General features: G+C 48.6%; 1 protein-coding gene across 1 annotated transcript; it reads right to left on the reverse strand.

Annotated features, from left to right (window-relative positions):
• LY9 (lymphocyte antigen 9) lies at positions 1–27,355 on the reverse strand. The gene is made up of 10 exons (XM_036922748.2): positions 26,749–27,355; positions 23,242–23,565; positions 19,713–19,988; positions 18,875–19,216; positions 17,270–17,539; positions 15,821–15,925; positions 14,692–14,754; positions 11,488–11,831; positions 11,063–11,134; positions 1–213 (listed from the first exon to the last, which is right to left on the reverse strand). Exons 1-10 carry the CDS (start codon positions 26,981–26,983, stop codon positions 145–147), a joined length of 2,100 nt encoding a protein of 699 aa, XP_036778643.2. The 5' UTR covers positions 26,984–27,355; the 3' UTR covers positions 1–144.
• Positions 27,356–27,630: the final 275 nt, after the last annotated feature.

Here is a 27,630-nt window from a genome sequence, read left to right on the forward strand (position 1 = left end):
TTTAAGTTATTTCCTTTTACTTAAAAGAAAATACTGCAGTGGCAGAGTTTACATAGATCTGTCAGTCAGTGTTGGATTTATTTTAGCAATGATTTAGAAGATGGTGCGAAGGTCCAGCTGCCCCTGTCCCTCCTGCTCTTCTTTTCAGGTGAAATTTTCGTAGGTAGGGATTTCAGGAGACTCAGGATCATTCTGTTGTGGTGGTCGCACTATCTATGGGCCAAAAGACACAAAAGAATATGGTTACTAAAGCCTGGAAGGCTCCGGTTTCCTTTGGCCTGTGCTGGGGAGAGAGAGAGGAAGGTGAGGTGAGGCTAAGACTGGTACATCCTATAGATGTCAGGTCATAATGGAGCCGTCAACCAAGCTGATGATGAGCATTTACAGAGACTCTCCTGGTAAGTGGGTGAGAGTCTGTATTCCAGATATAAGGAAGTTTAAAGCAGCAAATTGAGGGGATTCAAAAATGACAATAAAAGGCCTTGCTCTCAAGGAGCTACTATGATCCCAATCTCTGCCCTAGCTGAGACAAACCTTTACAGAAAGATAATTCAGATGGTGGAGGTTAAGTTCTAAAGTACTGGCCCAGACCATCAGACCTTCATGTTCCAAAGGTTCTGAGGACCCCTTGTCTCAGTGTTCAAGGAAGGCTCTGGAGAACAGAGGAGGGAAGGCCGGGTACCAGCACTAGTTTGGGAACAGCATGAAGCTTTGTGTATTATGCAGAGACATGTGTCAGAAAGTCATAATTAAAGCAGGTTTGAGAGTTTCCTGGGCAAGTGGGCAAAATGGCCTTAGGGGACCCAGAACCAGAATTCCTGGTCCTAAAAATTGTGAAGTCAATGAATAAATTCTGCCAAGACCTTGGCTGAAGAAATGCACTGAATTCTCTTACTCTGTGGGTGAGGGTGGCTGCGAGGACCTGAAGTCCCCAGGGTAGTGTGGGAGCCATGCAGGACTGACCAGACCAGTGACACATGACCGTTCGGAAACTCCACGCAGAGACTGATGTCCATGATTTTAAGATTGACCGTGATTGGCCCAAACACAAGGGGCCAGGTGAGAGTGGAAAACAGCTTTGGGAGTGGGGCGGACAGAACAGATTTGGTCTCAAGGCCAAGGGTGAAGTCCCTAGCAGGCTAAGCATCTGGCCTCGCTCTGGAAATGGCACATGAGGAAGATGATTGTTGAACTGAGCTGCCCATCTACACAAGCGCAGTGATTTCTCCCACTTCCGGTGTCTGAAAAACCCCTGGAAATCGCACACATAATAAGCAGCCATGCAGGGCATTTCCATTCCCCTTGAAGGTGGCTGCATCAGCTCCACTCTCCTTCCACTAAAAGACAGGTAGGAAAACAAGTTTTCAAGCCCAAGGACAGTGTCTTAAACATATCTGAATGCCCATGGCACTCAGCCAATTTCTGGGCAAACAAAAGCTGCTCAATAAATATCTACTGATTGATTCATCAGTCACAGACAAATAACATCACAGAAAGACTTTGAGAGCTTTTTCTTTTTCTCTTTAAATCTTGTTTGAACATTTACAGGGAGGGAATTCTGGGTAACATGTGAAAATGAAAGTATGTATGGACCCAATATTTTCAGGAAAGGGAAAGTGGAGTGGACAGTCAGATTCAGGTCATGGTTGTTCAGGATTATTTTAAAACTCCTTATGGTTCTTAATATTGAAACTTCAACTACTACCTATGTGATCTTAGGCAAAATGAACTCTGAATCTCATCATCTTTGTCTTTAAAATGTGGATTGAAATTGTAAAATAAATAAGTAACTGGGATGTAATGTATGGCATAAGGAATATAGTGAAAATATTGTAACAACCTGGTATGGTGATAGCTGGTACCTAGAATTATCATGTATATAAATGTTGAATCACTGTGTTGTACACCTGAAACTAATGTAATACTGTGTGTCAACTACCCTTCAATTAAAAAATAAAATAAAATAAAATAAAATAAAATGTGGATTGAAGGGCCCCTACCCATAAGATGGCGAACCTCCTGCTTCTCTTCCGGGTCCTCGGTTCCCGCCAGTGCCACCTGAAGCCCAATCACCCCTCGCCCCCCTAATCCCAGCACCTAGTCAATAGCCACCAGCTCCGTAGAAGTGACACCACAATCACCCCAGCCCCTTCCTATATACCCCAGCACCTTTCCCTAATAAAGCGGAATTCTCCGGTGAATTGCTGCTGTGTGTCGCTCCTTTCCTTTCATTGGTGCCGAAACCCAGGAGACGGGACACCCCAACTGGGCCCCGTCTTCCCCCGACACCAGCAGCAGCTTGCCCTTGTCCTCTTTTTCCAGTGCTGCTCATCACACTCACCACTCCTCTTTGGCCTTTGCATAAGTTTTCCCCGGGAACGGGCCACTCTTCCACGAGCTATTGCAGCGCCATTGACCGTGATCATCCGGCAAGGCCCTGACGCTCGGGGACGAGGAGGGAACTCTCCCTGCCTTAGGCCTTCACGGCTGCAGCAGACCCTCAGGCCCCCCTGCAACAGCCATAAACGAGGTGACTCCTTTGCGGATGAGAACGCTCCCTTCCCCTCCCCCCTCCTTCTGTTCCTTCCGCTGAAAATTCCTAGTACTAGGTTCCTCGTGACCCCGGCACTCTGCCTTCCTGGAGAAGTCTGGGTGACGACCCACACTTCCTAAGAAACCGACTCGTATACGAGTTTCCGCAGACCACCCAGGATCACCGGGGACGCCCTTTGTCTCCTTGCCGTCTGCTCCCAGTCCGAGGGTCTCCGTTCGTCTTCCCCTGTGTGTCTCCTTCTCTGTCCTTTAGCCATGGGAGCCTCCTCATCCCTCCCTGGAAGCTCACCTCTTGAATGCCTGCTCAAGCATCTAGCCACCCTCTCCCTGACGCCTGATATAAAACCAAAACTTCCCCGTAAATACTGCTGCCAAGATTGGCCGACATGCCCCCTAGACAATAACAACCAACGGCCGGCAGGGGGAGCTCTTGATCCTAACATCACTCGCGATCTCTTTAACTACTGCCAGCGCCTGAAAAAATGGAAGGAGATTCCCTATATCGAGGCTTTTCGCCTCCTAGCTCAAAATCCCAGCCTCTGCACCACCTGTTCCCCGCCCCAAGTTCTCCTAGCCTGCAAGCCGTCTCCCTCCCCTCCACACACTCCCAGTCCCTCCTCCATTACCTTTGACCCAGCCGACGAACCTCTGCCATACAGGCTTCCCCCTTCAGCCCCTCCCACTCCTACAACCCCTCCGCCCTCATCCGCCGTCACTGCCGCCTCCACCTCCTCCCCCGCAGAAGCCTCCCATTCACTCCCTTCCCCCTCCTCTCCTACCACAGCCCCTCTCCCTTCCTCCACCACCATGTCCTCCCCCACCTCACCCCCCTGCAGATCAAGCCTGAGCCTTTCAGCCCCCCTCCAACTAAGTCCCAGGAGCCTCCCCCATCTTTGCCCCCATCACCTGTTTCTCCCCCACAGACTGAGCCAGAACCCTTCAGTTCCCCTCAGACTCGGTCCCGAGGGCCTCCCAAAATTATCGCCCCCCTCTGTGAGGTAGCAGGATCCGAAGGCATCGTGCGCGTTCACGTCCATTTCTCCTTAGGAGATTTAGCCCAACTTGAGAAACGCCTAGGTTCCTTTTCCACTGATCCCATGACATATATCAGGGAGTTTCAATGGACCCTCCAGTCATACAGCCTCACACATCATGACATTTTCATGCTCCTGGCCAATACCCTCCTTCCTGAAGAGCGTAGACGAGTTTGGGACTTTGCCCAAATGCACGCCACTGAAATCCACTGATTTCGAAATAGGACTGACCCCACCTATCGCCCTGGCCCCACCGCTGTCCCCGAACAAGACCCACACTGGGATTATAACACCGCCGTGGGTCTCCGCTCTCGAGATATTTTCGCCTCCTGCTTAATAGCAGGTCTGAAAAGGCAGCTCGTAAAGTAGTCAATTTTTAAAAGCTCCAAGACATAATTCAAAGGAGAGAGGAAGCTCCCTCCGAGTTCTTAGACAGACTCACTCAAGCCCTATTACAGTTACCAGCCTGGACCCAGAAACGCCTGACGGGAGACACGTCCTTATGACATACTTCCTGGCTCAAAGCTACCCCGACATTAAAGCTAAACTCAAAACGTTAGAACAGGGCCCCGCTACCCCACAGACTGAGATCCTAACAGTGGCCTTTAAAGTCTTACATAACCGGGATGAGGAGAAAGAACGCCGTAAACAAAAGGCTGATCAGGCCAATTTCCAAATGCTGGCCCAGCTGATAAAACCACAACCTGGGCGCCCCTCTACAGACAGGCCCCCCCGGAGCTTGTTTCAAGTGCGGACAAGAAGGACATTGGTCAAGGGCATGCCCCTCCCCCAGATCTCATACCACCCCATGCCCCAGATGCCACAAAAAGGGCCACTGGGGGTCTGATTGCCCAGCCACCCGAAGGGGAGGCTGGACAAACAACCCCCATCCTAAGCTCACCATAGTGGGGCTGGCAGAGGAAGATTGACGGGGCTCGGGGGCTCCTCGCCCGACCATTTCCATCACCAACCAGGAGCCCAGGGTTACCTTAATAGTAGACGGTCGCCCCATCTCCTTCCTCCTAGATACAGGAGCCACCTTCTCAGTCTTGTGGGAATACTGGGGCCCTACCACGCCTGCCATTACTCCTATAGTCGGGGTAGGAGGTAAACAGATTTTCCCGTTAAAATGTGGCTCTATGTCCTCCTGCCTCTATCAAATTACGTGACCCCTCTCAGTATATATGTCAGGCCCAATACCCCCTAACCACTTCAGCCCTCATAGGCCTTCTACCCATCATTCAAGATCTTTTAAACAAAAATTACCTCAGACCCACTCACTCCCCATTTATTACCCCCATATTAGCTGTTAAAAAAAAACCCCACTTTTATGTACAATCCAGGACAATTCCATACCTTTCTCCCACTCCTTCCTGGTTATGCCCCAGTGTCCCATCCCCTTACTAGGGCGGGACATCCTTTCTCTCCTCCATGTTTCCATAACTATATCCACTCCCACAGCCCCCAGTACTCCCTTTCTAATGGCCCTCATAGCCGACGACACCCCTGTACCCAATGAAAGCTCCAGTTCTGCCCTCATACTTCCTGTAAATCCCAAAGTTTGGGGCATTACAAGCCCCTCCATGGCTCTATGTCCTCCTGCTCTATCAAATTACGTGACCCCTCTCAGTATATCTGTCAGGCCCAATACCCCCTGACCACTTCAGCCCTCATAGGCCTTCAACCCATCATTCAAGATCTTTTAAACAAAAATTACCTCAGACCCACTCACTCCCCATTTAATACCCCATATTAGCTGTTAAAAAAAACCAATGGATCTTTCCGTCTTGTCCAAGAGCTTCACCTCATCAACATGGCCATCGTCCCTATCCATCCCTTAGTCCCAAATTCATACACCCTTTTATCGCAGATCCTTGCCTTGGCCTCCCACTTCTCAGTCCTAGAACTCAAGGATGCATTTTTTTCTATCCCCCTGGACCCCTCCTCCCAATATTTTTTTGCCTTCACCTGGACGGACCCATACACAAGACATTCTGAACAACTCACTTGGACAGTTTAGCCACAAGGCTCCTGAGATAGTCCCAATATTTTTGGACAGGTCCTAGCTCAGGACCTCAAACAGTTTCATCATGATCACTCCGAGTCCACCTTATTACAATATGTGGACTATCTTCTACTCAGCAGTCCCTCGTGGGAACAGTCTCAACTTGACACTGCCTCCCTACTTAACCTTCTAGCTTCCAGAGGTTACCGGGTATCCCCTGTCAAAGCTCAAATCTCTTCCCCTTCTGTCACTTACCTCCGATTTCTTCTATCTCAACAAAGAAAGTCCATTACCTTAGACAGAAAACGGCTCCTCTCTGACCTGCCCGTTCCCAAAACCAAGACAGAAATCCTTTCCTTTCTAGGCCTGGCTGGGTATTTTAGAGCGTGGATCCCTAACTTCTCCCTGTTGGCAAGACCCCTATACGACCTCAGCAAGGGCCCCCCCTGAAGAACCATTATCCTCCTCACCCCGATAGTCCTTCATTAAGCTCCGTCGTGCCCTGTGGAAGCCCCAGCTCCCCATCTTCCTGATTTGTCGGAGCCCTTCTCATTATACATTCATGAGAGGTCCAGTCAAGCTCTAGGAGTCCTAAGCCAATATTATGGCCCATCCTTTACCCCAGTAGCTTATCTTTCCAAGCAATTAGACCCCACAGTTCAGGGATGGGCCCCCTGCCTACGGGCATTAGCCGCTGGACAGCTCCTGCAGAAGGAAGCTCATAAACTGACATTCGGGGCGCCCCTTACCATTCTGCCGCCACATCACCTAAAATACCTCTTAACCTACAAAAGTTTACAGACTCTCCCTCCCTCCAGACTCCTGACCTTACTGTCCTCTTTCCTCCAAAATCAAGACATTTCTTTCCTCCCCTGCCCGCCCCTGAATCCGGCCACTCTTCTTCCTCTACCCTACTCTCCTCATACTCCCTCGCGTGATTGCCTGGAAGCCCTTCACAACCTCCTTCCTTGCCCCTCCACGATCTCCGAAGGAGCCCTCTCACACTCCGACCTCATCTGGTTTACTGATGGGTCCTCCTTTAAACATGAGGGCACCCATTACACAGGATACGCAGTAGTCTCCCTCGAAGACGTCATCGAGGCACGAGCCCTACCCCCCGGTACAACCAATCAACAGGCCGAACTCACTGTAGCCACCAGAGCTTGCACTCTGGCCCAGGACACGTCTCTCACACTGTACACTGACTCCAAATAAGTATTCCACATTCTCTTGTCTCACGCGGCAGTATGGAAAGAACGAGGCCTCCTCACCACAAAAGGAAATTCCATCACTAATTCAGCCTTAATTACTAAACTTCTAGAGGCTTCACAACTCCCACACCGACTGGGCATAGTCCACTGCAAATCACATCAAAAGGATGACTCCCCCATTACAAGAGGTAACAATAAAGCTGACAGAGTAGCCCGGTCGATTGTCCTATCAGAAGAAGCACCAGACAGCGATCCGTCTGCCCTTGCGGTTTTAGCCTTATCACAAGACACCCTCTGTTCCCAGGACAGAGAGTCTCTCTTCCGCCTCTTACATGATCTGTTCCATCCTAGCCCCCAATCCTTAATCCATTTTTTACAATTTTTTTTTCCTCTCTCTCCTGAAGACAAAACCCTACTTGACCAAATCACCCGCAGGTGCACCATTTGCCAACGCACTAACCCTAATACCCCCCTCAAGGCCCGACCCTTCCCGGCTCATTCAAGCACGGGGTACGACCCTTCCCGGCTTATTCAAGCACGGGGTAATGTCCCTGCCGCAGATTGGCAAATGGATTTCACTAACATGCCTCCTGTACGGCGTACCAGATACCTACTCGTGTTAGTAGATATATTTTCAGGATGGGTCGAGGCTTTCCCCACCACTAACAAACGAGCGTCCGCAGTTGCCTCTATCCTCCTCACCCAGATCTTTCCTAGGTTCGGGATGCTCACTTCCCTCCAATCAGATAACGGCCCTGAGTTCACTGCCTAAATCATTCAGAACCTCTCCAAGTCGCTCTCACTCCCCTGGCATCTACACTGTCCTTATCGACCACAGGCTTTGGGAAAAGTAGAAAGAGCCAATAGGACTCTAAAAGATATCCTGACCAAACTATCTCTAGAACTACACCTTGACTGGGTTCGCTTACTTCCCTTAGCTCTACTCCGCATTCGGGCGCTCCCAAAGACCTTCCTTCTTGTCACCCTTTGAGATCATGGACGGCCGCCCAATTCTACCCCCAGGGCTCCCTTCCCACAAAGGACCGATTCCTCCCAATATGGCCCTTCCGCTACTCTCTCTCTCCTCCACACCGAATTGTGGAAATATCAGGATTGGCTCCTTCCTGATCCATCCGCCTCCCAAAACCCTCCTGTCTTACAGCCCAGCCAAGTAGTGTTTTATAAGCTGCCAGAGGATCGGCCCTCTCTCACCCCAAAATGGGAATGTCCACACCCAGTTATTTTCTGCACCCCCTCGGCTGCCAAGCTCTTACTGCCTGATAACTCTGTCACCCCTTGGATTCATATCTCCAGGTTGAAACCAAACACCAGGACCCACCTTCTCTGGACACCCAAGACCCATCGGTCACAACCCAGAGTCCTTCAGATATAGCCCAAGACGCTGTCTACTCTACCACGCCTCATCCCTCTGATCCCTTGAAACTCCGCATCTCCCGTTCACCCCCTTTGCCATCCATACCCGAATCATGACTTTTTCCTCCTTTACTGCTCTCTCGCTTTTTTTCCTCATTCCTATTGTCTTCCCCGCCACCCCAGCCTCCTTTTATGGCGATTCAAAGTCAGACAGACTTACACACAGCATCAAACAAAAGTTACTGCCCTCATTGCCACATCAGACTGCCCTCTGAAAGGCTGCTCCGAGCCTTTATACCTCCACTTTCCTCCCTCCACCGAAGTGCTCACTAGCAGCTACCTTTATTCTCCCTACCTCTGCTTCCTCTATGACCAAAAAACAAGCCTATTGCAGGCGATGGCCAGACACCTACGGGGGATGTCCCTACAGGTCTTGCATCATTCACTACATGGGTAACTCCCGGTACCCACAGTATTACTCCTCCAACCGTTTCATAAAATATCCCAACAGCTCATTCTCCTTATCAATCCCAGATCCCTGGAACTCTCGATGGGCCACCGGAGTCACAGCCTCGGTTTACTATGGGGGGGTCCTCGACCCCCCCATGGTACCCTTCATATCTCTCGAGAGTATGTTCCCTCTCATTCCCAGATCTCTCAAGTTGCATCAGACATCGGACATTCCGAAAAAGTTATTGTCCAAACTCTTGACGGTGCCTCTTCATCTTCTTACCCCCGCTCCTACTCTTGGTTACAGCTCATTCAAGACACCACCATCTTTCTCATCCACACCCTCAACACTGCCAATTGTTTCTTGTGCACATCACTACAGTGCCCACTGCTAGCCGCCGTGCCCCTTAATATTTCCAACTACTCCTTCCATGCAGAAGGACAACCCTTCCGTCCCCTGGCAGACATACCTCTATAGGAACCAGAATACACAGATAATCTCACCATCTACCACTGTGTAGGCCCAACCCCTCCCCCCTCCAGTGCACTTCACTGTCTATCTACACCCCTACCTCTGGCTCTAAGGCTTTTATGCAACCAGGTCACTTCTTTTGGTGCAATGGCAGTCTTTTTAACTCACTGCCTCCCACCTCCAATATACCCTGCATTCTCGTCACCCTAATCCCACAGCTTACACTTTACAGCATGGCAGAATTTCTTGAGCTCCAACCTCTCTTGCCCTCGTGCACAAAAAGGGCTGCTTTCCTTCCCATCTTGGTCGGTATCTCTTTGACCACCTCAGCCATTGGGGCAGGGTTTTCGGGAGGGGCCTTGGGTCACTCTCTATGGGCAATTAAAGATCTCAACGCCAAACTTGAGGGAGCCCTGATGTCCACTGCCGATTCCCTGGTCTCTCTCCAAAGACAGGTCACTTCGCTAGCTAAGGTCACCCTTCAAAACCGGCGGGCCTTAGATCTGCTTACAGCCGAGAAGGGCGGCACCTGCGTCTTCCTTCGGGAGGAGTGCTGCTATTACATCAACGAATCCGGCATTGTAGAAACTGACATTACCAAACTCACCGACCTTGCCTCCAGCCTCCACTCTGCTTCCAATTCCAACCCATTCTCTTCAATACTAACAAACCCCTTCCTCACCTGGCTGTGGCCCATTGCAGGCCCTATAATAATCATTCTTCTCGCCTGCCTCTTCTTACCTTGTATAGTAAAGTTTATCAAATCCCAAGTTGGTAAAATCTCTAATCAAACTTTCAACCAGCTTTTACTCAGGAACTACCAGCTTTTAGCCACAGAAGATCCCTCACCCTCACGTAACCTCCCAACCACACGCTGAGATGGACCCCTCTCTCCCTGGAAACCGTTCCTGGAAACAATGGCCGCAGACGCCTGGCTTCTGGCACCCGTATCCTCTTGGCACCATTGGAATCAACAAGTCCTCGACCTATGGTTACAGGGAACCTTCACTGATTTCCAACCCGAAGAAGCCCACATCTACTCGTCCTTACTGTGGGGAGTCCTATCAACCCTTTCCCCCCAGTCCTCGAGCCCTCACTCCCTTCTCCGCCCCCGTTCAGCAGGAAGCAGTCAGAGAGAAAGCAACGTCCACAACCCCATAGAGGAGAAAGGGGGGAATGAAGGGCCCCCACCCATAAGATGGCGAACCTCCTGCTTCTCTTCCGGGTCCTCGGTTCCCGCCGGCGCCACCTGAAGCCCAATCACCCCTCGCCCCCCTAATCCCAGCACCTAGCCAATAGCCACCAGCCCCGTAGAAGTGACGCCTCAATCACCCCATGCCCCTTCCTATATAACCCAGCACCTTTCCCTAATAAAGCGGAATTCTCCGGCGAATTGCTGCTGTGTGTCGCTCCTTTTCTTTCATGGATGATGACACATTTGTAGAGGTGTTTATAGGATCAGGCAAGAATGTTTGTTAATGTTTCATAAACTGTAAAACTTTATACAAAAGTTTTTTTTTGTTATTATTATTTCATGGTAAATCCTACCCTTAAAGGAACTTTTAACACTATAAGAAAATGAATGTGTCATTTCTCATTGCACATTTCCCCAAAATTCTTGACATTGGACTGTTGGGTGATTTCCAGTATTTGGGAAGTTATCATTTTGGATTGATTAGGATTAGGGTTAGAGATAGATTTGGAAATAGACATACACCATAAAAATATTTGGGCTGACAATCTCTCATTTTGGTCAGTGTTAAGACTAATCAATATAAGATATTATTAAATCCATTAGAAATGTTCAGCCTTTGGCTGCACACGTGTAAATCAGGATCATTTGTTTAAGCTTTTTTGTTGACCTTGGAATGTGTTGCGGGGGCGGTGCACAGTGGGTGGAACTTTAGCGTCTCTCCCATCCACGGAAATCTAGGAGTTAGGAGAAAGAGAAAGTAGTTCTCACCTTCTGAGGTTTCTGTATGGAGCAGTAGATCGTGGTTGTATCTTCTTTATTCTGAGGGTCTGCTGTCTTTTCCTGTAAACAGACCAATATCAGACTATCCATGATCACCAAATGACAGAGTTCCAGAATTCCTCCCTCAACCCCTGAGGAGAGGGGACAGTTGGTCCTGCACTCACACAGAGGGCAGCAGCTGCCTTAGTAGCATCTGGTTCCCCAGCACCTCCCTTTTTCATGGCCCAAGGGTGGGAGCTGAAGGATGAATTCCTTCATTTCGAGGACATGGATAAAGCTACAGTTCTCTGCCCATGTGCTGTTGTTCTTGCTCCCCAATAATAGCACCCATTTGGAGGAACTAAGTACCCTGGATGGTAGATGGGCCTGGAAGTGGGAGGGGAAGGGAAGGTGTACTGATTGAATGAGCTCACCTGCAGGTTGAAGTTCACTTGCATATACACTGTGTGCCCTGTGCCCGCAGATGCAGATGCCCCGCCTCCCGGAGTGGCGAGATCATCCTCTGCTTGCTCCTCAGAGGCCGAGTCATGTCCTGTGTCCTCCTGAGTGACCAAGTCATACACCTGGTCTCTGCCACTGACGGGCTTACGCATCTCCGTCCTCCCCTCCTCTTCCTCCTCCTCCTCAGTTGTTTCATCGCTGTCAGAGCTGCTGTCAGAGCGGGGCTGGGGCTGTTGCCTGGCAGGCTGAGGGGGAGTATCCAGCTTCTGGTACGTTGGGGAGTGCATGGCCCAGAGCTGGTGGCCAGCAGCGGGCTCTGCAACACATTGTGCAGGGTTGGTAGGAACTGTGGAAGCCCCACTGCTCTGTTGCTTTGTGCAAGGCTCCAAGCTGCTCTGACTCCTCCCATTTCACTCCCCCTCCTCGTTCCTTTCATGCATTTGCTCATTCATTCATATGATAAACATTCATTGACCACTGAGTATGATGTGTGGTGGACTTCGCACCTCTCAGTGAGCAGAACTGAGCCTGCTGGATAAACCATCCTAAGTGCTGGGATGGGTTCTCTGGGGAAGTACAAAGATAAATGAGACCTGGTCTTGGAGGAGTACAATGTGTAGCTGGGGGCCAGAGCCATACATAAATCAATTAATGTAAATCGGCTCTGACACAGATCATGGGAAAAGTATAAAAGTGCAGAAGTGAGAGCAGATGGTGTCTGGTTAGGAAGCAGGGAAGAACTCATAAAGTGGAGGAAATGAGGTGGGTCTTGACATCGGGGCAGGATTTTGACGAGTGACAGTATTCTTGGTGGAGGGAGCAGCATGATCAAAGGCAGGTGTGAAGCCTGGGGCACCTTCTCTTTTAGGAAAGGATGATATTCAAAATATTTAGCAACTGCAGTGACCTGGGCACAGGACCATCAGAATGCGTGCCTGCTGGGAACAACCGGTGTGGCACTGGGTGGACGTCTACCTGCCTTTGGTAGACGTTCTCACATCAAGCAGCCCAACTGATCTGAGCGCAGAGTAATAATGACTTACATTTACTAAGTGCCTACCATGTGTCAGGCACTGTTCTAAATGCTTCCTGTGAACACATTTCTCTAATCTGTGCAAACCCAAGAAGCATAGAGAGTCATCATCTTTATGTATTTTTTGCAGATGTGGAAACTGGATCACATAAAGGTTAAGCATTTGCCCAAGTTAGAGGTAGTGTGAGGACTGGAAGGCAGGTAATCTGTTCCCTGATGTACTGAACTACTACTCAGTACTGCCCCCTACAGGCTTTGTGTAGGAAAAACGTAGATACAGGATGGTCTGGCTCAATGCTGAGGCAGAACACTAGGTGCCACCTGTTGGGGGCGCACTGTGGGCACTGCACCTCTCAGTCCTCACAGCAGCTCTGAGAGGTTGGTGCCTTCAGTTTGCAAGATAAGGAGGCTTAGAGACTGAATTGCCTAAGATCACTGATAAGGAGAAGAGCTAGGATTTGAACACAGGATTGCCTGACCTCAGAACTTATACAGCTGACCCCTAGGTTATATTACCTTTTGAGTAACAGACAGAGGCCACGAGGAGCCATTGGTGTTAGAGGAGTCAGGGTTGAGCCTCGCAAAGCGGTGTGCAGGCAGGTTAGAAAGGAGAAACTCCGGAGAAGGAATAGACAGTTAGGAAACTATAATAATATTTTAGGGAAGAAGTAACAAGAAATGGGAATGTCTGTTAAAAAGGCTACTTAAAAAAATTAAGGTACATCTGTAGGATGGAAAGAATGGGAGTCAGTCTTAATCTATATATGGTAATCTTGCTAGGATATACTGTTAAAAAAGCAGAGTTCCAAAAAATGTTATAGATTACTCCCATATGTGTAATTAAAGGAAGAACACCTAAACAGACATACACACACACAAGTAAGTGTGATGCCTGTAAATGCATTAGAAGGCTCTGGAAGGAATTAGACACATGTAGATCTTAACAATGGAGGTCTTGCAGGGGAGAGACCTGGAGACTGGGATTGGGAAGGAGATTTTTTTTTTCAGTTATATACTATGTGAATATATGACTCTTCAATGAGAACAGAAGACATGTAGTCAATAAAACAAAAATTGCCGACAGCTTGAACACTGGCAGTGGCAGAAGAGACGTGGGGAGACAATGGATGGCCTGCAGAAGCAGGCCTGGGGAGCTGAGGAGAGAGCTGGGAGAAAGGGGCACGGGCTGCGGGAGGCCAGGGTCTGCCCTGGGGCTGGGAGGAGGGAGCTGGCGGGCGGCTCCGTACCCAGCCTCGTTCTCATTCTTGGCCCCTTTCTCTTGGTCACACTCTCCCATCAGAGAAGCCTGCACTGTTGGATTATGTGAACCCCTGGCCCCCTACCCAGTCCCTCCTCCTACTCGATCTCCTGGGGGATCCCCGCTGTGACATAGGGGTTTTTCAAGCAGGGTTTGTCTGAGCTTGGGGTTCCTTAGAACTCCAGAGCTCCAGAGGTCAAGGCCGTGATTCAGGACCCGGAGGGGTGGGAGGGAGAGAAAGGTGCAGGCATCTCAGCTCTCCCACCCACCTTCATCAGTACCAGCCGCTTTTACAGCTTTGGCCTGCTGGGCTGTGGCACAATATTTTGTTTGAAGAACCCATTCCTTAGTTTTTCAAAAATTGGAGAACCACATCCTCATGCTCTAGGGTAACCGATGCCTAGACAGCCTCATGGGTTTTAATTTTGATTTTTAGTTTTGTCTTCCCACAAATTTACCATTCCATCTGGCCTTTGCTTCTCCATTCTCAGAGAAGAGAAAACAACTCTGCCCTCCCTGTAGGCCACATGCAGTGATGATATGATGGTCAATGCCTGAGAAAGCCTAGAGACCCCAGAGGACAGACCACCTCTCAGCCCTGGTTAGCATCTTTCACCACCATCTTGGTTGTGGCTATTGTTCCCCAAACCACTTTCCTTTAGCACATGTTAAGTCTCAAATGTTAAGAGGCATATGCTTCACCTATGGATCTTGTGAAGATGCCGATTAGAATTCAGTATTCTGGGATGGTGCCCAAGATGTGCATTTCTAACAAGCTCCCAGGTGAAGCTTATGCTTCCGGTCAGCAGACCACACTGGGTGGCCAGGCTTTGGGGCTCCCATCTGGCCCAGCGACCCCATAGCCGGCATCATCGGGGATGTTACCTGGTGTGTGAGCTGGGGCCTCAGCTGGGCTGGAACTGAAGGCTGGGGCTGAACCTGAGAAACCTGCGGGAGAGAAGTTTATCAGCAGGGCTGGGAGGAAAGAGGCGTCTCTGATTTTGTAGGCGACAAAGGAGAGGGGGAGCAATCCCCCAGAACTAGCCAGGGGAAGGCGTGAGGGAGGAGGGTGAACCCCGATGTGAGTACTGGTCCATGGGAAGGGCGGCCGGAGTCTGGGTTCATCTTCAGCTGAGGAGCGGGCACTGGAGCTCCTGCCGCCCTGCTGGAAGGGAGGACTCCAAGCCCTCTGTAGCTGCCACCGGTCAGATTGGTTTGCTCGCTCGCAGTTCCCAGAGTGTGTGGAGGACCCAAAGTTGATGGGAATTTGATATGGGAAGGGGTGGGGACCGCAGGGAGGGGCCTAGCGGCTCACAGTAAATCTTCCACGGGCCCCATGTGTTCTAACCAACATGTTCTTTCTGCAAACGACTCCATTTCCACTCCAATTCAAAGGGAGTTGCCAATCACAGAAGCTCATCCCCTTGGCCACAGTGATTGGTTCAAACGGCAGTCACATGACCCAAGGCCTGGCCAATCAGATCTGTTTCTGAGAGTTTTTAAAGCAGAGTTGGAGAAGCATCTTCTTCTCTTCCTTCCATGAGCTGCTTGTCCGCCTGGGTCTGGAGCTACCAGTTGCTGTGAGTACCCCACCCTCACCCTGGCCCCTCAGCTGGCTGCGGTAGGAGAGAACTAAGCTGGCTCAGAGGAAACGTAGGGATGAGAGGTGGGGCGCCCTGGTGACTGTTGAGCCTTTGGTGATGCTTGTCACTAAGACCGTCTCCTTCTCTGCTTTCCCCACAGACTGATTTTGTGAATCTCAAAGTAATAAATCATGCCCCCTGCATGCCCTCCCCCTTTTCGTCTAGGCCGGTTTGATTTGGGTTTTCAGTTATTTGTAACTAAAGAGTCCCAACTAATACCCCTTCCTCCATCACTCTGAGAAGAAATGAGGTCTTGGGAGAGAAGAGGTAGGAGGGGATTGTGAGAGGACAGAGAAGCCTCCGACGGTGCCAGGGAAGTGGCCCAGGAAACGGCCTAGTGCTGGCCGGGGCCATTGATCTCAGAAACCCACGTGGTCTTTTTCGCTTCCAAGTGCACCAGCTGAAGATCCCCAAGCACAGAAGGATGGGGACCATCAGGGAGAGTCCGATCCAAAGCTTCGTGCTTCTTTCATGCCCTTTGAAGAGGAAACGAGTGATATTAGTATAAACAATGATAAAGGAGAGTAGAGCAAACAATGGACAGAGCATAATGGCCATCCTACTTCCCTCTTAAAACCCCGTGCTAGTGCGGAAAATGTGCCTTTCATCCATTCATTTGACAGTTACGGTACTTACTGAGCAGGCGTTGTTCTAGGTGAGAAGTTACAGCAGTGTATATAAGGCAGACAGTGTCCCTAGGTAGAGAGGTTTATGGCTTGCTGGGTGTCACAGTTATAAATACCTGAGCTGGGATTTGAATGCAGGCTGCCAGGTACTGAAACTCCCTTATCCATCACACTGCACTCATCCTGTCTGTAAATGGTTTAAGGGGCTTGAGATAGAAAAAGTCAAGATTTCTACTTAAAAGGGTTCTAACTTCATCTGCCAGACACAACCTAATCTAGCATTATCACATCCTGAGTAGATCTTCCTTTTTTTCTACTTCCCTCTTGGAAGAAGCAGAGCACAGAATTCAGGGTTCCAATCTCTGTTTTGCTGTGTGACCTTGGGCAAGTCCCTTATTCTTCCTGACTCTCTGTTGCTTTATATAATGGGGAACAATAAGAATACCCGCTGCACAGGGTTATTGAGCAGGCTGAGTGTGCTAACATGCACGAGGACTTAGAAGAGTGCCTGGCATCTAATAAGAGCTACCAGGCCCCTTCTAGCTCCCAGAGACACAGCCCATGTTTCTTTGCGGCCTGCATCCTTTCCTGTATCAACTTCCCATCAACTCTTCTCTACAAACTTCAGATACTGTGCCGTCCAGTATGGTAGCCCTTGAAATGTGGCCAGTATGATGGAGGAACTAAATGTAAATTTTAAAATGGTTACTTGGTTCCTTTACTGAAAAGCTGATAAGTATGGCTGGAACAACTCAGCTATGTAAATCCATTTTTGCAACTGTCTGTTTTATGAAATCTGAATACACATCAAGTACTGCCTGTGAAAGTTTAGCATCTGAATTGAGATGTGCTGTTAGTGTGAAATACCAGATTTCAGACTTTGTACAAAATCAAATGTAAATTTCCCTGTGAATAACTGTGGTGTTGCATGATTATATTTTGGATATAGTGGGTTAAATAAGCTATATCATTAAAATTAATTTTCCTTGTTTCTTTTTTCATTTTCTAACATGGCTATTAGAACATTTAAATTACATATGTAACTGCTACCATATTTCTATTGGAATGTTCTGCTCTAAAGGGCTCTTGGCCACCCTCCCTCACTGTACTTCATAAAGAACCACTCAGAATGCAAATTCTTGGAACCAACAGTCCAAGGCCCTGAGGTCTGGTGGAGCAGAGATGGAGAACAACCTGGACAAATGTCCCCAGAAGGAAACTGCCAGGTGCTGTTGCTGACAGGGTTGCTGGCAGTGCATGTGAAGTTGGGTTGATTTTCATTCCTTCTCCAGAAGACAGTGAGGTGAGATCCCTCATGAGATGTGACAGCTCTATTCTGCAGGAAAGTCCACCTGTAGGTCACATTGTGCCCAGGGTCATCCACTGAGCATACTAGGGTGACCCTGCAGCTGCCGTCCTCAGCGAGGGTGTGGCTCCAGGTGACTTTCGGCTCCTGCAGCCTCCCTGTGAGAGAAGAAGGGCAGACCTGATATCGAGTCATGCCTGCCCACTGGGCACTCGCCACATCCTCACTCATTCAAAATGCAGTCATGAAGTTGGGTATTGACAGTGGGAAATAGGGCTGGGAAAGGGCCTGCAGGAGTTCCAGGCAATTTGGAATGTGCCCTTGGTAGCTGTGAAATCTCAGACATATCACTTCACCCCTTTGGGCCTCTGATGCCCAGGTGTGAAACAAAGGAGATATTAAAATGTGAAAACAGAAAGATAACCACATCATTCTGTACAGTTCCATCCAGTTAAAATCCCATGCTATTGTAGAAAACATTCATTTTCATTTACTCATTCTACAATTACTGAACTTACTGAGCTGGCATTGCTCTAGGAGGTTACATTTGGGCCTTTGATTTTTGACGTGGAGAACAAGGAATTGATCAACACAAATAATGCTTCCCTGTGTTCTGAAGGCCCTTCAAGGCTTACATTTGGAGAGGCCGTCACCTAATTTGTTTACTCACAAAAAAGGTAAGGAATGTAGAGAGGCGAGCACAGCAGACACAGAATAAGTGCTCAATAAATGTTAGCAGTTTTAAAAAATATATAAGACTGATACAAATTGTTCCCAGTTTATTATTATTTTTACATACTATTCTTACTGGTTCTTTTATATTTAAGTTACAGTATGCAGTCAATGTGGACTAGCTGACTTACTGCATATTTTAACAGCACCATGGACAGCGACTCTTTCCACTGGTGCTTAGACACTAACACATCCAGGCAGGGGATATGATGACCCTGACTGACTGGTGCAGGTGAAGCAGCAGCAAATGTAAAACACGCAAACAGTCAAGCCAAACCGCTATGAGGCCCAGGGCTAAGGACTGTGGGTCTTGTCGTTCACACTTGGAGGAGCCAAGCAGCCCTCCTCTTGGAAATCACATGGTCTTTGGACACTAAAGGCTTTCTCCTCCATCTTATTTGATTCCCCAGCCAGATCTTCTCTTATCCAAAATGACAATAGTCTATAAAAATGCAGGCTGGAAAGTTCCTGGTCCCACCTGATAATGCAGGAGGACAGGGCTGGTGCTGAAAGCTGGGTGGTTGGGGCCTAATCGGAAGCCTAGAGGAAGGGAGACCTCAGAAAGTAGATTTTGCCCAGCCAATGGCTGTGATTTTTAACTCCTGTGAATTGATTAGTGTGAACTGAACAGCTGTCCTAGTGGTCTGAGGTGTTTAGGTAGGAGGAGAGGCCTGAGGGAGGAGGGAAGTGGAGAAGGCAGCAAAAGGGGGAAACCTTTCAGGGAAGGAATCTACTGATCAGCACGCTGCTCAGAAACTCACTGTAGATGAGCAGGGTGACATGTTTTGTGCTGATGACTCCAGAGGCATTTGAGCACGCATAGGCGTGGTAGGGGCCGGCGTCCTCCATCTTCGTCTGGCCAATTTTCAGGGAGTAGTCCTGGTTGGAGACCCACACCGTGTTCCTGTCGGGATCCTTGGACTTAATGAGTGGATCAGCTGTTGCCGCCTCTTCCTGCTTGTTGCTGATAATAGACGTGTTAAAGATCCAGACAACGTTCTCTATGGGATGACTGGATGGATGTTCCAGGGGCAGTGTCACTGCCTCCCCCAGTATCCCCACCACCGTTTCCCCCATTGGTCTTCCTCTGGAGGCTCCTGGATCTGCAGTCAGAGATGAGACATTGCAGCTTCAGTCACTGGACCTACTCCCTGGACTGAAGGGGACGGGATCCCCACAGGCCCTCTTGACCAGGTGCTTTCCCAAGGCCAACTTGTCGTGGACAGATATGCATCTGGCTCTGCCTACTGCCTGCCCAGACCTCTCCTGCCTTCTCTGCCTTTCTGAGGAGACTCCAGGGGATAACTCCGTCTAAGCAAAGAACAATCTGGGTCTCTTTATCAGTATTCTCTTCCCTTCCCTTACTCCACCCCTGAGTTCCATAGTGCCCTGGGATTTCCCAAGTTCCCTGCTGGGCTCTTTCAGGCCCCTGAAGGTTGAGAACAGGGGGTCTTCAGGCTTGTCTTTTTGTTTCCCCCCTCCATCTATGTCCTGCCAGGACCCTGGGTTTTAGACTCCATAGCTGCTCAGACTGTTTCTCAATCCCCTGGTGCTCAGACTGTTTCTCAATCCCCTGGGGGGCCTTAGTGGACCATTTACCTGTACAGAACTGCTGGACATGGACAGGATGGGAGCTGCTCTGGCTGACTGGGTTCCTGGCTGTGCAGGTGTACAGCAGGTCTGGATCACAGGGCATCCAGGAGACGGTGAGAGTGGAGCCCCCAAAGGACTCAGATGCATGGTTGTCCCCCAGGGTCCAGGTGTACAGAACACCTTTCCCCATCCCATCCACGGAGCAATTCAAAGTAATGTTACAGGTGCCGTTCTCAGACATGTTCACGGACTTCATGGTGACTCGGGGCTTCTGCAGCTGCTCTGCAGGGACAGTAGCAATGAGGAGAGGACTCATATGCCTTTCCCAGCAGGAGAGGGCTGAGAGAAGGCGTGAGTGGTAGAGGGGCTGCGGGCGGAAGGGAGGGGCCGGCATAGCTGCTCTGGGGTGTTTTCTCCTAGCTTCCCCCTGCAGGGCCTCTCCTCTATTCTTCCATAATACCCTCTCTGGGTGTTACCACCATGACTCAACAGGACAAAATAGTCTGATTGCTTCTCACTCTCCCCAATGAGTAGATGAACTCCGCGGGGACAGGGCTGATGCCTGTGTCTGAACATCTGTGGGCCGTGAAAGCCAGCCATGAATTTTGGTGAATTAAATAGTTGAATAGGACAGCCCCGAACACGGGGAGTGGGGAGCTCTGCCTTTAGAATTTGAGTTGCCATTGAGTTTTGATTTGATTTTAAGACCACTTGTGCTTCCAGACCTTCCTCCTGGGCCTACCTTTCCCTTTTGTCCCATCTTCCCTATTCTCAGTGTGTGTGTGTGTGTAAGTGGTTATTTTTTTGAATAGGTAATACATGAAACTGAAAAGATACAAAAGGGCACATAAGGAGAAAAAGCAAGCTTTCTAGCCCCAGCCACCTATTTCCTCATCCTAGGATTTACTGTTCCTGGAGACAATTACTGTTAAGAATTTGATCTTTGTAGATACGTTCTAGGTATAGATACATATATGATATTATACATACTGTCCTGAAACACTTAAAAAATTTAACAATGTATCTTGGAAATTATATAAATTGTATAAATAAAACAGTACATTTTGAGCTGATTCATTCTATTTCTACTAGCTGCTTAGAATTCCATTTCCTTAATACATACAGAGCCTCCTACAAATTAATACAAAAAGGACAAACTACCTAGTAGAAAGACAGTGTCATAGGTTGAATTGTACCCCCCCACACAACAAGTTCATATGTTGAAGTTCTAACCCCCAGGGTCTCAGAAGGTGATTGTAGTTGGATATAGGACCATATTTGGAGATGGAAGTGATTCCGTTGAGATGGGGTCCCTAATCCAATATGACTGGAGTCCCTGCAAGAAAAGGACATGGGGACAGGGATGCATGGACAGAGCGACAGCCATGTGAAGACATGGAGGGAGGAGGCAGCTGTCTGTAAGCCAGGGAGAGAGGGCTCAGAAGAAACCAAGCCTGCTGACACCTTGACCAGCCTCCAGAGTCGGGAGAAAATAAATCTGTTGCTTAAGTTACTCAGCCTGTGGCTTTTTGTTATGGCACCCCTAGGAAATCTGTACAGATTTTGGTACCAGAAGTGGGATGCTACTGAAACAAATACCTGAAAAGGTGGATGTGGCTTTGGAACTGGTTAATGGATAGAGGCTGGAAGAGTTTTAATGTGTGTGTTAGAAAGAGCCTGGGTTGTCCTCAAGACACTGTTCATAGGACTATGGGTGATGAAGGGAATTCTGGTATGGGCTCAGAAAGAAAAGAGGAGAGCCGTAGAGAAGGCGTCCGTTAACCTAGAGTATACATATATTATCATGAATGAAGTGCTGTAAAAAGATGGACATTAAAGATGTTACTGGTGAGATAATGGATGGAGATGAAGAACATGTTATTGGAAGTTGGATAAAGGTGATACTTGTTATAAAGTAGCAAAAGACAAAAACCACTTATATTCTAGTATTGTGCAGCAAGTAGAACATGTAAGTGGTGAATTTGGGTGTTTAACTAAGGAGATTGCTGAGCAAAATGTTGAGGGCAGTGTGGGGTTTTCATTCCTACATGTAATAAAATCCTCTCTTAGAGAAGAGAGATGCTATTCAATGTCATTGAAGAAGGAATTGTTAAGCAGGAAAGAATGAGAACAAGAAGATTTGGGAAATTCTAAGTCTATCCATATTGTAAACGATAAGAAAGCGTGTCTGGAGAGCATACTAAGAATATGGCTAAACAATGTTTGCTAAAGAGATTACAGTGTGACCCATGGATCCAAGCAACCCTCTCAGCAGAAATGTTACCAGCATGGACCGGAGGGACAAAGATGGGATGCAGTGAAGCAAGGCCGTCCGACTTCTGGGATTCTGTAGGATGGGCCAATAGCACTGTCTGACTGGGACCAGGCTTTATCCTTCAAGAAAGGGGAAGAATGAACCCCAGGGCAGTTCAGAAGTCAAGAGGGCTGCTGCTGCTTAGAGGGAACAGGTGCGGGAGCAGCTGGTAGAGTGGTTTTGCCTTGGTTCCGTGGGGAAGGGTGATTGCCCAGGGCCGAGGGGATAGTGCTGCCAACCTAGTGGGCTCAGAGGGTCAAAGAGGATTATTGTCAAATCTTAAAATCGAATGGAGTTTTCCGTGGTGCGTTTCAGACTTGCCTGGGACCCATGCCCCCTTTCTTCTTTTTGATTTCTCCTTTTTAGAGTGTGAATGTCCATCTTATGTCTGTCGTCTACTGTATTATGGAAGCAGGTAACTTGTCTGGTTTCACACATTCACAGCTTGAGAGGAATTTTGCCTCAGGATGAATTACACCTCAAGTCTCAACCATATCTGATTCAGAGGATACTTGGGTAAGATTTTTATCTTATTGTTGATGATGGAATGGGTTAAAACTTTTTGGGGCTGTTGAGATGGAGTGAATGTTTTTTGCAGGTGAGAAGGACATGAATTTTGGGGGTCCAGAGGACAGAGTGTTACGGACTAAATCATGTCTCCCCCAATTTATAGATTGAAGTCCTACTTCCCAGTACTCAGAAAGTGGCAGTATTTGGAAACAGATCCTTTAAAGAAATAATCAAGTTAAATGGGCCTTAATCCAATATGAGTGGTATCTTTATAAAAAGAGGAGATTAAGACACAAGCAAAGCAAAGGGATGATCATGTGAGGCTGTATCAAGAAGGCAGCCATTTGCAAGCTGAGAGATCAAACCTTCTGGTGCCTTGGTCTGGGACTTTTTCCCTCTAGAACGGTGAGAAAACACATTTCTGTTGTTTAAGCCACCCAGTCTGTGCAGTTTTGTTATGGCAGGGCTAGCGAGCTAATACCGATGGGTAAAGGATATTAACAGAGTTGCAGAAAAGAATACCAATGACTCTTAAGCACATTTTGGCTGTGCTTTCTATTCTTGACATCTGTATTTATGGGATTGGATGAAAATAACCAATGTGACAGTCCTATATGTCCTAGTGAGATAAATTCGGAGAGAGAGAGAGAGAGAGAAAATCTGCTTTTAAAAATAAAAGATCAAAACCCACAGAAGTTCTCTGAAACTAACCATAGATATTCAGGGTGAATTCCTTGTACGTGGTGACTTTATAATTATTTTGGTTTATCTGGGCTTTGTAGGATCCCGCATCTTCCAGGGTCAGGTTGTTGACAGACAAGTACCTCCAGCTCCAGTTCAGTCGGCCCTCGTAGTTTTTGTCCAGAAGGATAGCAAGTCCTTCTGGCTTTGCAAAAGCAAGAGCTTTCTGGGAACAAGTCCAGGTGATATGTTCAATCTCTGTTTCTACTGAAATGTTCAGGGAGAGAGTCACTGAACCTCCTACAATCCCTGTCACCACTGTAGGGGCTGAGTTCTTTCCAGAGGCTCCTAGTCCTGCAGAGATAGAAGAAAGACTTGGAGGGACAGCTGAACCCTCAAGCCAGCCTTTATTCATGCATTCATTCAATAAACATGTGCTGAGAGTAAGTGCCAGGTGCTGAGAAAGGAAATGAGATTCCTGCTCTCCTCCCTCTAGACCTGTTGCCTAATAAAGTCATTCACTCACTCCATTCATTCATGCATTCACTCATTCACTCACTTATTTATTTACCAAGCACTCTCTTCCACACATGTAGCTAAAATAATCAGTAAAACAGACCTTTTAGGTTTCTGTTCCAGCAGGGAAATTAGCTTTGGGACTTTGGGTGAATTTATGAAGTTCTCTGAGAGTCAGTTTACTGATCTACAAGATGGAGATGTTCACACCTAGGCCGTCTTCCTCTGGAAATACGTCAGTGATTAAACAAAACCAGGCTGCTCTAAGTCATAATGAACAAGTGAAGTGAAAAAAGAGCCTCTTTTAAAAAATAGGATAGGTTGATGGCCGGCTAGAGGAGTAGAAGAGGAGCAGATGCGAGACAAAGCAAGTATTATACTCCCCTCCCTTCTACAAGTAGAGTCGTGGGAGATACTGAGGGTTCACTGCAGAACTCTTCCAAATGTTCTCTGTGTTTGATAATTTTCATAATAAAACCTTGAGAACAAAAGGAGCAACTCTCACCTCTACCTCATGCTACCTTTTCCTCATCATCCAGGGGATCTCAGACTGATTTCGGCTTGGCTGGGAAAATGTTTTCTTGTCTTTGGAACAAGGTTTGGGACTCGGAATAGTAGTTAGCATTGACTCAGCTCCCGATTTCCTCATCTCAGGGAGGACCAGATCCTTGATAAACATTGTTACCAAGGCTTCCAGAGGCCCAGCATTTGGCCAATGCAGCTCATTTCCTTACAGGGTTCCTGTGGGTGTCTGCAATGGGACCCCAGCCTTGATTCCCAGGATCCACGCCTCCTATGAGGCTCTGGAGAATCCTTTGGAAATTCTAGGCCCAATCAGATGGGCTAAATACCCAGGCTACTCCAGGAAGTAAGGGTGGAAAACTTAGTAGGAAATGTTAGAGAGAGGAGAGGCCAAGCACAGACTGGAGGGATGGGCAAAGGCTGAGGTAGGCTCTGAAAGCCCAGAGGTTACAGAATCTGCAGACACAAGAGACATCCTGATTGGCCCAGGCCTCCGTCAGCTGAGCACCTGGACCTTGTGGGGAGGGAGGACATGTGGCTCGGGACCCTGGTGGTGAGAAGGTCAGTTCATGTGGGCTCTGGGGACAGGCTCAGAAGACAGAAGCTGAGTTGTGTGATGTTTGTTTGAAGTTGCCTAAAGACAGCTCTTCCCAACTGGAAGCTGCCACTTACAACTGCCGGGTGGGTGCTAGACACGCTGCAGAAATCACCTCATTCAATATCCAAGATTCTCTGATAACTAGCCCATTTTATAGACGAGGAGCTGAAATTTAGAGAGTGTAAGCCACTTGCCTGAGAATACAGGGTTGGTCAGTTGCACAGCCTGGATCCCTTGTACACGATGCCCCCCAGTATGGAGGCCGAGAATGCCGACCACCACTATCCCGGACGCCCGGAAGGCGCTAGGTCTTGGCTGGGTGCCTGTGATGGTGTTTTGACCTCCTCTCTCCTCTTTTAAAGACCAACAAAGCCTCGCAGTCTGCCCCTGGGGAGCAGGGTGTGACTCCTGTAGGTCAAATCCTGTGGCAGCAAGTGGGGCTGCAGTGTTCCCAGTCTAGTGACAGGAATCCCAGTTATCAGCCACCTTATTCTGAACCACACTGTAGGACAAATAATAAAAAGGGGTTCACAGATGGTGATGCCTGAATCTGACTTGCCGAACCTTTAATAGCTTTAGAATAATGCACTTCACAGTGGTTCTCATCAATCGGCTTCCACTATGTGCCAAGCACTTGACACATATCATTTCTCATCTATGGGAGAATCTTGCATGACATATCTTACTAATTGCATCCTATGCTTAAGAAATAGAGACTCACACAGCTAGCAAATAATGGAGCACGGATTTAATTTAAAATGTTCCTGAACCTAAAACAGGGGAACTTTTCACCCTACTATCTTTTACTTCCTGAAACAACTCCTTGGAGACACAAAAGCACCAAGGAAACTCCCTGCTCAACCGAAACAGTGAGGTTTGGTATTATTCCAACTGGTGGAGCCACAGGGAGATCTGCTTTGCCTTGAAACTCTCTGTGTTGATCATTTGAGGCTCCGATGACATTACATGTATTAATTTCAGGTTTATCGAACACAACCAAGGAACACCCTAAGAGTTGCGTGTGGCTACAAACAGCTCTGGGGCTTCCTATGCTTTCATGGTGAGCAAAGATGCCATTGAAAAGGGAGAGAAGTCAGGTTCGAGCTGAGCCTGTAGCTCTAAGCTTCTCCTAGCCCCTCCCCCACACTAGGAGTTTTACTAGAACTGCCCTCACTGCCCGCCCCCCCCCCCCCACTGTTCTCAGGTCCCTGGAGCTCCCTGCACCCGTCGCTCCTCAGGCTCTGGGGAAAGCAGGATCCCAGGGGCACAGTACCCCCCCAGTTCCAGGTGGCTGAGATCCTCCCACGGGTACGGGCTCCGCTGTGCCCGCTGGACGGAGGGGGCCCAAGTCAAGCTGCTCAGAGATGTTTCTGAGAAACTAGCGGGGCTTGGGCCTTGATGGGGAAGTGGATGTGGGGAGAAAAGAATATGCAGACAGAGGTCACCTAGCCCGGGGCCACCAGACTGTGTCCAATCCCCGGTGAAGCCCGAAGCCCAGGTACGTATAGCCAAGGCAGGACACAGAGGACAGGCCCAGCAGTTCTCCCCCTCGCAGGGAAGTTGTGGGGTGGCTTGTCATCAGGGAAATTTCCCTGTATTTCTCTGGGTTTTAGTCACGTTGCATAGGGAACCGGCCCATCACTTGGCATTTCTTAGCAGGAAAAGGCGAGAGTGAGAAGGACGTAGTCTGAGTCCAGAGTTATTTGAAACCAGTCTGGAATGTCACCTACTCAGGGTGTGTGACTAGGCGCACACTCACCCCCGACCCTAGAGCTCCAGACAGTGGAACCTGCAGAAGGATTACCACAAGGGGTGGAATTTCCTGATTTTACCTGCAAGAAATGTGACCAGCCTCAGGGGCACACCAGGAGCAAGCAGCGGCGACCGCAGTGTGCACTTACCCATGAGCAGGAAGAGGAGATGCATCCATGGAAAGAGAGAGAATACATGTGGCTGACTCTCTGGTGGCTTATTGCAGAAAGGCCGCAGGACCCCATCACCTCCATGTCCCTCTGGGCCCGCCATGAGGATATGTTTGCAGCTCTCAGGCTGAAAGAGGAAGCAGTCACCACAGTTTCCGTGCATGTGTGCGCGTGGTGTGACAGTGCACATACTTGTCCTGGAGAGAGTTTTCATACCTGGTACCAGACTCCTCCCATGTGCTCAGGCTTGGGTAGAGGCCCCAGGTCTGTTCAGGGCTTCCTCGTGTTAGCAGGTAAGGCCTTGGAGAGGAGATTCGGTCATGAGGGTGGGGCCCTCAGAAAAGGGGTTAGTGCTTTTATAAAAGAAACCCAGAGAGCTCTCTCACCCCCTCTGCCATGTGCGAAGGTGGCCATCTTTGAAACAGGAAGTGGGCTCTTGCTGGACACAGAACCTCCCAGTGCTTTGACTCCCACTTCCCAGCCTTCAGAACTGTCACAAATAAATTTCTGTCATTGATAAGCTACCCAGTCTATGGTATTTTTGTTATAGCAGCCTTAACAGACTAAGACTTTGGACTAAAGGCAATGAGGATCCGGCAGGTGTTTTTAAGCAGCGGTGTGCCCTTATCCATGTTTTTAAGCAGAGGTAAACTTTTGGAAAGCTTACTCTGGTAGCAGAATGGAGAGGGGTGGAAAGGATGAGACTGGGACCCAGAAGACAGTAAGGGGGCTATTAAGGAGCCCAGGTAAGAGCATGAGAACAGGGTGAGAGGAGAGGACAAAGATGTGGGAGGATGCAAAGATATTGACAATAATAAAAATAATCACTAACATTACTGAGTAATTATTACGAGTGAGGCT

Source organism: Manis pentadactyla, chromosome 19, assembly GCF_030020395.1.
Source record: "Manis pentadactyla isolate mManPen7 chromosome 19, mManPen7.hap1, whole genome shotgun sequence".
NCBI classification, from domain to species: Eukaryota; Metazoa; Chordata; class Mammalia; order Pholidota; family Manidae; genus Manis; species Manis pentadactyla.